The sequence below is a fragment of the Nanorana parkeri genome, unplaced genomic scaffold (assembly GCF_000935625.1).
Source record: "Nanorana parkeri isolate BGI_ZX_2015 unplaced genomic scaffold, ASM93562v1 scaffold239, whole genome shotgun sequence".
Taxonomy (NCBI): Eukaryota; Metazoa; Chordata; class Amphibia; order Anura; family Dicroglossidae; genus Nanorana; species Nanorana parkeri.
In genome coordinates, this window is record NW_017306507.1 from 678,074 (window position 1) to 689,289 (window position 11,216).

An 11,216-nucleotide genomic window follows, 5' to 3' on the forward strand; every position below is an offset into this window, starting at 1 on the left:
ATATATATATATTTTGTTTTTGCTGGAGTGGGGCTGTCAGTGTGTTAGCTGCAGTGCAGTGCGTTTTTGACGCGTTTTGCGTTTCCGGAACGTTTCCTGACCGTACAAAATGTGACATGCAGTATTTTTCTGTCGTAACCTGAACGGACTGCGCATGTGAGAACTGTAGCCCATAAAACACATAGGGATACATTGGGATGCATTTTTAGTGCAGGAGTGTACGGATCAGGTCAGCACAGAAAACGGACGCCGTGTGAACAGGCCCTTAGACATATCTTTACTTTTTATATGAGAAATCACCTAGATCCTTCAGTCATCATAATCGGTATCTTGAATGTTATTATGGCAACACTAGGCATTAAACACTTCTTGATTGGGAGTATTTTGAGGCTTTACAGCCAGAGTGAATTTAGTTCTTAATTTTTTTTCTCAGCTCTATAAAGTGCTCAAGTATTAGGCAAATAAAAATGACTATGCCTGTCGACAGTGAGGGGCAGACAGATTTTTTCTAGGACAGAGCAGTGTTAAGGCATCACTGCTTTGTGAAAAGATCACTGTCAAATGACTGTCTATGTTTTCAGTTCACAGTCCTTTCATTATGGCTCCTTCTGTTAGAGCCCATTCACACCAGGACGGTTGCGGATGAGTGGGGTTACCGCACTGATCTTGCAAGGGAGGTTTTGGGAGTTTTTAATTGCGTTTCAGCGCGGTTCCATTGAAACCGGTATGGAAACCGCACTGATCAGCACGGCAAAAATAATGCAGGTAGCAGTTCGGACAGGGGGCGGTTCATGCAGTCAGCAGATCTGTGCGGCCGAACTGCCTTGGTGTGAACGGGGTCTTTGTTAACCTCTTGCCGTCCGCCCGTAGTAAAAAAACGGACGGACGGCACTGCAGCATCTGCGGGTTACCGTCTCCAGACGGCAATTTTTTTCTGCTCGTGCGCGCCCCCTAGCGGGCACGCACGGGCAGAAAAGACCCGCTAAATGCACACACCCGTTACCGGGTGTTTCACATATAGGCGATCCGCGGGTCCATAGCCCGCCGATCGCCTATATGTGCTCGTTCGAAAGCTCTATCTGTCCCCAAAAAAGGGTATAAAATTCATTTCAGTACAGCGCTGCATGACGGAATAAATGTCAGTCAAAGTACCGCAGCGCTGAATACTGAAAAATGGCCTGGATGGGAAGGGGGTTTAACACCGCGGATGTCAACTGGTTAATGTCTAGCCACAATTGCACATTGCATGTGAACTTGCACATTTGTTTGGAATCAGAAACTATTACTGATGATTTCTAGCCTTGCAGACCTACAAATAAACAAATATTGTGGGGAAGAAAGCTATCATTTGTATTACAGAAAGGCTGCAAGAGCCCTGCTTAAAGAGACCCTGTCTCCAACTTAAAAAATGCTGGTAAAAGCACAGAAAAATCAAGTATTTTAAATGCTTTCTTGACGCATTTTCTTTCGTTAAACAATGCTGTGTGCTTTGGAACTTGCTTGCAAATATGGCGAATTAAAATTCCCTAGCCCAGCCCTTCTCCATTTTTGCATGTCATTGCCCTCTCTTCTGAGAGGAGGGCAGTGCCTAATTGCCCTCTGTGTTGGCCCAGCGCTTCTGCTCCTCACCTTACTACATAACCTATTATGTAGACACTAGTGGAGGAGTGAAGGGGCATAATATAGGGTGTCATTTGCATGACAAATCTGAGCTTGCTGGGGCTGGTGACATCACATGGACTTTGGCAGTGTATCTAGGCATTTACAGCTAAACGACAAGTCTAGAATACACATACTGGGGGGATTTCATAAAAACTGGAGCAGACTGAATCTGGAGCAGTTGCCCATGGCAACCTGTCAGCTTCTCTCGTTCATTTTCATAAATGAAGAGAGTTACTGATTGGTTTCTAAAATAAAACTGTCTGCTCCAGTTTTCATGAATTCCTCCCATAGTCTTATCAGAAGATTGTTGTAGAAATGAATGATCAGGCAACAAGAGCACTTTAGTTCTAGAACACAATGAGGGGAATTTATCAAATCTGGAGCATCCAATCATCATCTCTCTTCAGTTTGTTTGGTTAAGATTTGAAAATGAAAGAGAGAAGCTGATTGGTTGCCATGCACAGCTGCTCCAGATTTTGTCTGCTCCAGTTTTGATAAATTCCCCTCAATATTTTGTCTTTGCTTTCCACTTTTCATCTCTGGTTTCTCACATGGCATGAACCCTAAAGCCTTAATTGTTAAAATAAAAAAAAAGTAATTCAAGGCAATAAGTAAAAGCAATCACTAAGCAACTGATGCTGTTGAACAAATACTGTAGCTCTGCTACAATCAAAGAAATCCTGTTAAATCTGAGTTCCCTGCAGCCAGATACCAGAGAGCACTTCACAAGGTCCCAGAGATATGTACTTCCTGAAGCCTTTCGCTGTGTACTTGCCTCACTGCTGGCTTTCTGTATTACTAACCACGTTCAAACTGCCAATGCAGTTTTGGACACGATTGGCAACTGTGACAAACTTGTTAGTGCTGATATATTTTTTCATCTGGTTTTTTGAACATGTCCTTAATAAGATATACTAATGAGCTAGATAGATTTTGAAGGTAAAGCTGTTTGGTATCAGGAGGCCATGCAGTAACGATCATAGGAGCCCTACTGTTTAGGTAAGTATATCCTATTGTGGAAATGCTCACTATGGGATTGATAGGAGCCTGAAAGGTGCACTTATCCTAATGTCACAGTCATAATGTTGAACATGCTCTTGATGAATATCTTTCATTCTTTTAAGACTTTTTTGATAGCATAGCGCACATAGTAAATATGTGGAGTGTAGCTGAGGAATAGGTCAGAAAACAGATTTTACTATTTTAGGTGGGCTGCTAGAAAAAATAATTAATAATTTGCTGCTATAGGTTACAACATGCTGTTGTCCTTTGTACTGTGTTGGTAAAAACACTTGCAGGATTGAAAGGTATTCTCTGCTGCATTAGTAGGTTTTTGCACCAATGGTGTCTTAGTTTAATTTTATTCACTATACTAAGAGCTGACGGGTTATATAAACTTCAGTGATTATAGAATACCAAACAAGATTTCTGCAAGCTTCTGCTGCTGCTGAACATTTCTTGCGGCAGAGCTCAACCTGAGTAATCAAGCCCTCCTCATTTTTTTTGACATCACATACAGAGTTCACAGGCCAGTCATCCAGAAGCAAGCAGTGGAAAATGGAAGATCCAGGGGCTTCTGACTGTGACTGGCTGAAGATCAAAATGGAAGGTGAGAGCTGAGAAGATTACATTTACTTTATTGTGTATTAAGGGTTTGTTACAAAGTGCAATACAAATTATGTCAACTGCACGTGAAAACGTACAACTGAATGGATAAAAGGATTAAAGAGACTTGGTAAAGCAGAGCAAACTACAACAACAAAGGGAAAAGTTCAGTAATCTACAGCAACCAATCAGATATTTGTTTAATACAGTCAGATCAGTTGAGGGATTTTTTCATTGGTTGTTGTAGGTCACTGCAATTTACACAGTCCCAGCGCTTGCATGTCCTTAAGCTAAAGGCAGATATAAAACAAAAGTGTCCTAGCTATGTATAAATTAAAAGATCATCAGCAAGTGTATTTTTCCTTACACCTAGTATAAGTAGCTGAATCTTGGTAACGCCCCCCTGTAATCTGCTGCACAGGAGCATTCATAGTGGAAGATTGAGTGTCAGCTTTCTGAGCCAGTCAAGGCTCTCTTAAATCTCAATAAACATCCTTAGAGTAGGGATAAAAACAGTTCCTGTCAACTGCAGCATAGTCTTCAGAGAGTTCTAGAAACTGTTACATTAAAAATAGCAGAGTCACAAAACCAGTTGAACAGAATTACAAGCTTTTTGGAAGGTGAAATTGTTCACATATTTTACTGTTTTTTTTTTTCCAAATGTCATAATTTTTTAAGTATACGATATAGCACAACAACAAAATACAGAAAAGTATATGCGTTGTAGTAATTAGTGGTAAAACATGCAGTTTACCGCACATTACCATAATATGCAGTCCTTTGTGTGTTCCTGTGCCATTTATGTTGAATTTTGAATTGCACCCCAACACACCATTCTAGCAAACCTCAACACACATGCTTGTAAGTGCACCACAATGCAGAGATGTGAACTATCTGTTTGTTGTGTTAAAAATGTGTTTTGCAGTGTATTGACAGCTTAATCGGAATGAATGGGCTCCATTAATCCACATGCAAAATTCCGCACATTGATATGCACGCTGTTACAAACCACAACACACCAGACAGATGTGAAGAAGGCCAAAAAAGTTAACTTTACTGGTTTCATGCATGTTTATTTCATCACAGTGGTTTAGGCAACCATTAAAATTACCCATATGATTACAGTGAAATATAGGGGTTAATTTACTAAATGCAAATATGCTGTTTACTTTGCAAGAGAATTTCCCCTTACCTTAGTAAATGTTGTAAAAAATTTACTTTGCAAAGAATACCCAATCACGTTTAACCACTTGCCATCCGCCCGTTGTAAAGAAAAAACAGACGGACGGTAAGCTCCCATTGGCGGGTCGGCGTAATTAAACGTTTATTCTTCAAACAGTTACATTACTGGCTGTTACACATACAAACTATCATCGGCTCTATAGTCGTCCGATCGCTCATATGTGCTGCCTGCGCGCCACCCCCCCTCCCGCAGTGCACCCCCCCTTCTACACCCTCACCTTCAATCCCGGGGTCCACTGTCCCATCTGCGGCCTGTGACCGGCTCGGGTGGTGTTAGAAGGAAGATGGGAGGGAGAGCAGCATCTTCCTCCTTGCTGAATCCCTCCGACGTCTAAATGCGGAAGTGATGTGTATTACATGTTTGGTGTCTATGTACCCGACATGACCCCGTGTTTTTTATTTTACCAAAAAATTGGATAATAGTAAATGTTTCATAATTTAATATAGGGGAAACAGTTTTTTTTTTCAAAATTTACGGTAATTTTTCTTTAATATAGTAAAAAATAAAAACCCCAGTGATGATTAAATACCACAAAAAGAAAGCTCTATCTGTCCCCAAAAAATGGTATAAAATTAATTTCAGTACAGCGCTGCATGATGGAATAAATGTCAGTCAAAGTACCGCAGCGCTGAATACTGAAAAATGGCCTGAACTGGAAGGGGGTTTAGCACCCCGGTCAGCAAGTAGTTTAGGGAAATTTAAAAAAACTGTATTTTTGCTTGCACATGATTGGACGATGGCAGTCAGCAAAGCTTCATCTCATACATCTCAAACTAAGGGAACATTCTCCTTCAAAGTTATCATTCTATTTGTCTTTAGTAAATCCACCCCATATAAATGTATATTTGCCTTACATACAATTCTGTACTCACTTTTAAATTGAAATTAGCTGTTTTTTTCTATATTTTTTAGCCAGATAACAAAATTGGACAAGGTCTCGTACATGAATGTTGCACTTTAATGTATACTGCTTTGAATTGGTAGCAAGTACAGCACTACTTGTTTTTCTGTAGGAGTTAATTGCTACATCTTCCCCTTGAGTAAAATTCAGTCTTTTATATATTCTTGCTTTTGTGAACTTCTGTGAACAGCAAAAAGGAACTATTGTGTCTTGTGAACGTATTCTGTTACTGACAGTCTTGTGACAGCCAGGACAGGCACAATATGGCATTCAGAAGAGATGTATATAGGCCATTAGTACACTTGTCCATTCCAGCAGACAATAATGGCTGGATGTTTTAACAACAGCAGACCACATACCAAGGGAAGTTTGACAGCACTTAATGCAAATATTTGGTTAAACTTTCACTGTTCACTCCATAGGCTTTTTTTATTCAGTTCACTGGTGGCTGAAGAACACTTTTTGTTCACACTCTCATAATAAAAACATTGACACCTGTATTTAGCAGACACAATAACTGATTTATGAAAACTGGAGAAAGCTGAGGCTGGTCCTATAATAGCTAATCAGCTTCATAGGGGCTGCAATACTGCAATAAGCAGGAATATGGAATTACATTAAAGAGTAAACGTTTTAGCTTATTTAATAAGACAAAGCTGTGTTCACTTCAAACAATTATGTTCAAGCAAAATCTTGTTTTTTTTCTCTTGTACATGATTTGGTAAGTGACCACAGCTGCATTTATTCTACTTATGAACCCTATTATGTATATGAACATTCACTTTCTATAGTCCTATTGGTCCTGTAATTGATCTCAAATTATTCATTTTTGCAATGCGACTTGGATGATAAAAGCAAAAATTATTGTTCCTGTTACAATCCTAGTACACTACGTTTTTTTTTAAAATTATACCGTTTTTATAAATCAGCCATCACAGTTATTAGTATTGTAATAGTGAGACATAAATAGTATATGTCTACAACTCCCTTTAGCAAAAACATTTTCTTTAAGTTTGGATATAGTGGAAAAGGTGTAGAACCTCTGTCACATTTTTATTGCTGTCCACTTGGGCAAATTTCCTCTCATTTCTTGTGTCACTGTTTCCTGAATAAAGACACTTGCTTTAGTGATTGCTTGTTCCACTCAAACTCTAATGGCTTCTCCATAGGGATATATGCACAGATGCACCATATGTGGAGATCCACGATAAACAAATGATGCCACAAAGTCAGCTTAAACCATGTAGAGTAATATTACATCACTGGTACTTAAAATGTAGTTCCACTTTAGTAGTCAAATTTGAGAAAGCCCCACTATATGTTTATCCTTTTTCCTTTCACATCATATCTACAGATATTTTTTAAAAATATATTTCTTTCCTTTTAGCTGTTTCTTTTGTGAAGGGCTTTGTGCAGATTCCAGGCTACTCTGAGCAGTCTGAAAGTGAAAATAAAAGACAAGTCCCATGTAAATGAATAGGCGTCATTAGATGATGACAGCTATTCGTTAAAATTTCGGCCCCATCACCACAAGTTCTGCAGGTCTTTCCTTCCTGCTGGGAGCTGACTACATGCTTTAATCTGTGTCCCCTCTGTTCCCCTCTACTCTCCCCCATCTGTATCGGCAGAGGCAGCGGGAATTGGAGGGGACACAAACCGCTGCAGCCAGCCGGAGGAAGGGGGGCAGTGGAGAGAGCTATCACTGTCAGGATGCTGAGCAGGGAGGAGAGAGCAGCTGACAGAATGGAGAGCAGAGCTGTGCAGGGCCAAGCCGTTCAATATTTGCTGATCCTTCCATGTGCAGAACAAACACCAAGTGATCAGTACTGATCACTCTGTGTTTGTAAATAACTGAGGACTTTGTATGAGATTACTATGTCCCCAGTTATGAATGAACAGGAAGTGATGTATAGCATTCCTGATTGGGGACATGGTAATCACTTACTGTGTGGTCAGTTTATGAATGGACTCAGTACAGAGGCTTTCTGTCCATTCATAACTGGGGAGAGCACTATGCCTTCTCAGCTTATGAATGAACAGGAAGCCCCTGCACTAAGTGCTTCCTGTTTATTCAGTGTTGGGGCTGTAGAAAAAGATATTGTGTCCTCAATCTATTTTTCTATTTCGAAAGGGAAATGTGAGGGATCCCTAATATTTCCCCGAAGTCCTCCAACGGAATAAAAAAATAGTTTAAAAAAATCACAACCGCCCCCGCCCCCCTCCACCCACACAACATACACTTGCAACAGTGTGCACCATATTGTGGTGTATGTTATGCACCATTGCTACCACAACATAGCATAAGTTGCTTATTTACAGTTTTGGGTTCCTGTGTTTTTTTACCGTTTCCCAAAAAGGAGACATTTAAAATTTACAGATTTTTGTCATTTATTAATTCAGTACAGTTTTATCTTTTAGCTTTAGTTGGAATCTTGTAAATTATGTTTTTATTTTGTGCACTGACACTGATTTTAGTGTGTTTTTATCAATTTAATTGTGTATTTTTATTGGTTTAATATTGATTTGATAAACATTTGCAGAATTTATTCTTTAAGGGATCCTTTACAAACTCTAAAAGCAGCAGTTGAAAATTGAAAACAAAAGGGTTAAAAATTGCAAAAATGGTTAGGCCAACTGAGGTCAAAAGTGTTAGGCAGGGCTTGGCAGGGAAAGCGTTAAAGTTTAGAGTAAAAAGGAAAGCCTAAACAACAGACATTGTTATATTGTTATAAAATGGGCAAGGGCTTTAAATGCTTGACAGATTTATTGACCTGCACAGGAGAGCAAATTAGCAATAAAATCCTAAAAGAGATTCAAAATCTTTTTCACTCTATTAACAAAAATGATTTTATTGCTGTCCTGTGTCACCATTAGGGGGATTTTCCCTCACTTCCAGTTCTTTATGACATCAGTCGAATAACCGGGACGTGGGAAGATTTTCCTTTACTCTTTGCTTTGTGTTATATCCCTCAAATAGACATGAAGTTAGGAGAAATCTTCCAGAGACATTTGAAGTTGTCAGTAGTTCCAGCTGTTCCATACTCTAAAAAAAAGTTTTGGCTAGAGATGATGTTTTATCCTCTAGTAAATTTCCTCTATACATTTCAAGGCTGCTATGTTCTGGGCCATAAAGGAGCTTCTCTTTTAGTGCAAGGAAAGTAGGTAATTGCATTGATTGGTAATATCTAGTAATACTTCAGTTTTCCATTAGAAAGGAATTCTACATTACAAGCCAGTTTTATGACTTTCTCCTTTTACTAAATCTTAAATCAGCAATGTCTGTTAGTCAAGCAAACAATTTACCTTCTGGACATTTAACTTGTAAGATGACCACATGGCTTACAATCCATTTATAAAGTCTTTTAAGGAATACATGCACAGAAAACTAAAATATATCATTCTAAAACAACTTAAGCAAATGTATGAAGATGTATGAATCAGTGGTTATGTTAGTGGGAATAAAATGTAGTTAGTTGAAAATCGAATGTAAAAATATGTTGCAGTGTCTTCCTAAAATCAGTTTTTTTTCTTACTGCTTGACTCGAAGTTATTTTTATTTTGTACCTGAATTTGGTTGATTGTATTATCAGACTTTTAACATGTGTAGTTAGAGATTGATTAAAATCTCTTTTACTGGGTGATTTGGGGATGACATGTGGACGCTTCTTAGCTGTCCCTACTAAGTTTGATAATTAATTGCAAGTGATATGTCCAGTGTGAACATCGGAGACACTCTGGCCACATGGGACTAAGTTAAAATGAGCACCTGCTTGCATGCTGCAACCTGTCTGTTCCTGCAAATTTTTTTTATAAATAAATAATAATCCTTAATAGTGTATGTTCTATATCAGACAATGGGTTTATTTTAGAAAGCTAACACAACCAGGGTAAGTATCCTTTAAAAAAAAAAGTGACATGTATTTTCAGTTGGGTCCAATGGGTCACGTAACTGAAAAAAGGGTGCCTAAAGCTGGCCATACACTCTACAAATTTTGGCCAGTTCTTGATCAACACAGTAGGGGCCTCCATCCAGCAACCTTCAATCAGAAAAGCAAGTGAGCCGGTTGGAAAATCTTTGGGTGAACAGTGACGTCAGCCAATCAGCTGCCATCATTGTTCAAGTATTCTAACAGTGGCACACCTACCGCTGTCAAAATACAAAGTACATAGTGGGAGATTCGTCCATCCACACTATTTAGCGTAGATGCAGGAATCGGCTATATATTTTTTTGCTCAGCTGGTAGGTTGAACAAAAGAAAAATATATAAGTGTATGGCCAGATTTAGGCTGGTGTTAAAGCTTTGTGACTTGAGCCTTGAGTGTAGAATCTGATTTGAATTCAGGCATTGTATGGTTCTGTGTATGTGTAGTCTCATCAACTTCACACCTTGTTTAAAGAATTGTATATTTCGTTACCTTCAAGTAATACTGACTGTGGGTCTCCATCCCTTTGAATACCTATTTTTCATGAAATGTAGTGTTAGTTGATCTTCTTTTGTTGAGCTCACTGTCATACACTCTGGTTCTGCCATAGCATAAATATAACTTGAATTTCTTTCCCTTTCTTTCAGTCTTTGTGTGTAATAGTTCTGTTTACTTAACATGAAATCTCATATTTTTTTACTTTTATGTAAATTATGAAAGTTTGGGTTATGTTCAATGCAATTTGTGTAATTTGAATGAAAATGGGTGGAGTTCTAGGTATATAAGTATTTTTCCTTTATTTTAAGGATGGCAGGTGTAACTGTTGTGTGTTTGTTTTCTTAAATTTCTTTAACTAAGGATTAGTATGTCTAGCTGAAAAAAAGCAGCAAGTATCTGATTTAGTGCTGCCCTAAGTATCTGAGAAATAATGAATAAATGAATTACTCCAACGATACGCCTGTCTGGTATGAAAGGAATGTGATTTTGGTTTAATAGGCTGAAGACAAGCAAACTATTATTGAAGTCTTCATCTAGAGGCTGGTCATTTGTGCTTGTTCGTCTGCTTGTCACAATGAGGTCTAATAACTGAACTAAGTGGGGCACGTAGCAGTGACTAGGCAAATCGGTTCCTAGGAAGGATCAGAAATGTGTGTTGTTAGTAGCAATGATCTTGGTCTATAGCAAGCTACAAAAAAGCTATATTTTGATAACATAAGCATAAAGTTATTTTGTTGAATACACTCCCCTCACCTGCTTGCATCTTGACACCTTGTTGTATTACTTTAAACAGATATGTCCTCCCCAACTATGAAGAAGCCTGAAAAGCCATTGTTTAGCCCAACATCACCACAGGATTCTTCATCAAGACTGAGCAGTTTTCCCCAGCATCATCATCCGGGGATTCCAGGAGTAGGACATAGTGGTAAGGGCAACAAATGTTGTCATCTAGTCTAGTCTTCCCAAATTCTGCTGTATGTAAACGTAAGGCACTTAAGAGAACAGTTTTGAAGCAGAAGCCATTGTTTGTAATATTGTGAGCAATTTGCTTTTTGTGCAAATAAAGAATATAGTAGTGCAAAACACAATATTTGTGATGGCTAGTAGTAATGTTGTACCTTTTTAAAACAGGCCTATGACATGGATTAATTTATTTATAAGAAACTAAGGGGTCTATTCACGAAGCTGCCGAGGGATCTGGCCGTAGCTTCGGCCGATCCTTCGGCTAGCTTCGGCCCCAGGACCCCTTCGGTTCAGTAGAACCGAGGGGGTGCTGTACGGGCTATTCACAATAGCCCGTACAGCTCCCGATCATGGCCGAGTGGCTCAGCCGAGCCGATCGCATATGCATCGGCTCGGCTGAGCCGTGCTGAAAGCCGAAGC

The 11,216-nt window shown here is 39.0% G+C and overlaps 1 protein-coding gene across 5 annotated transcripts in view; it reads left to right on the forward strand.

The window, feature by feature from the left end:
* The window catches only part of NFIB (nuclear factor I B), a 194,071-nt gene that overhangs the window by 126,460 nt on the left and 56,395 nt on the right, over positions 1-11,216 (forward strand). For 2 of the 5 annotated variants that reach the window (XM_018556487.1, XM_018556491.1), the window contains exons 7-8: positions 3,182-3,271; positions 10,627-10,758. The exons of 1 other annotated variant lie outside the window; for it this stretch is intronic. In XM_018556487.1, coding sequence (XP_018411989.1) covers positions 3,182-3,271; positions 10,627-10,758 — 222 coding nt within the window. The remainder of the gene's footprint in view (positions 1-3,181; positions 3,272-10,626; positions 10,759-11,216) is intronic. 2 more of the 5 variants (XM_018556489.1, XM_018556490.1) reach the window with 1 other exon arrangement.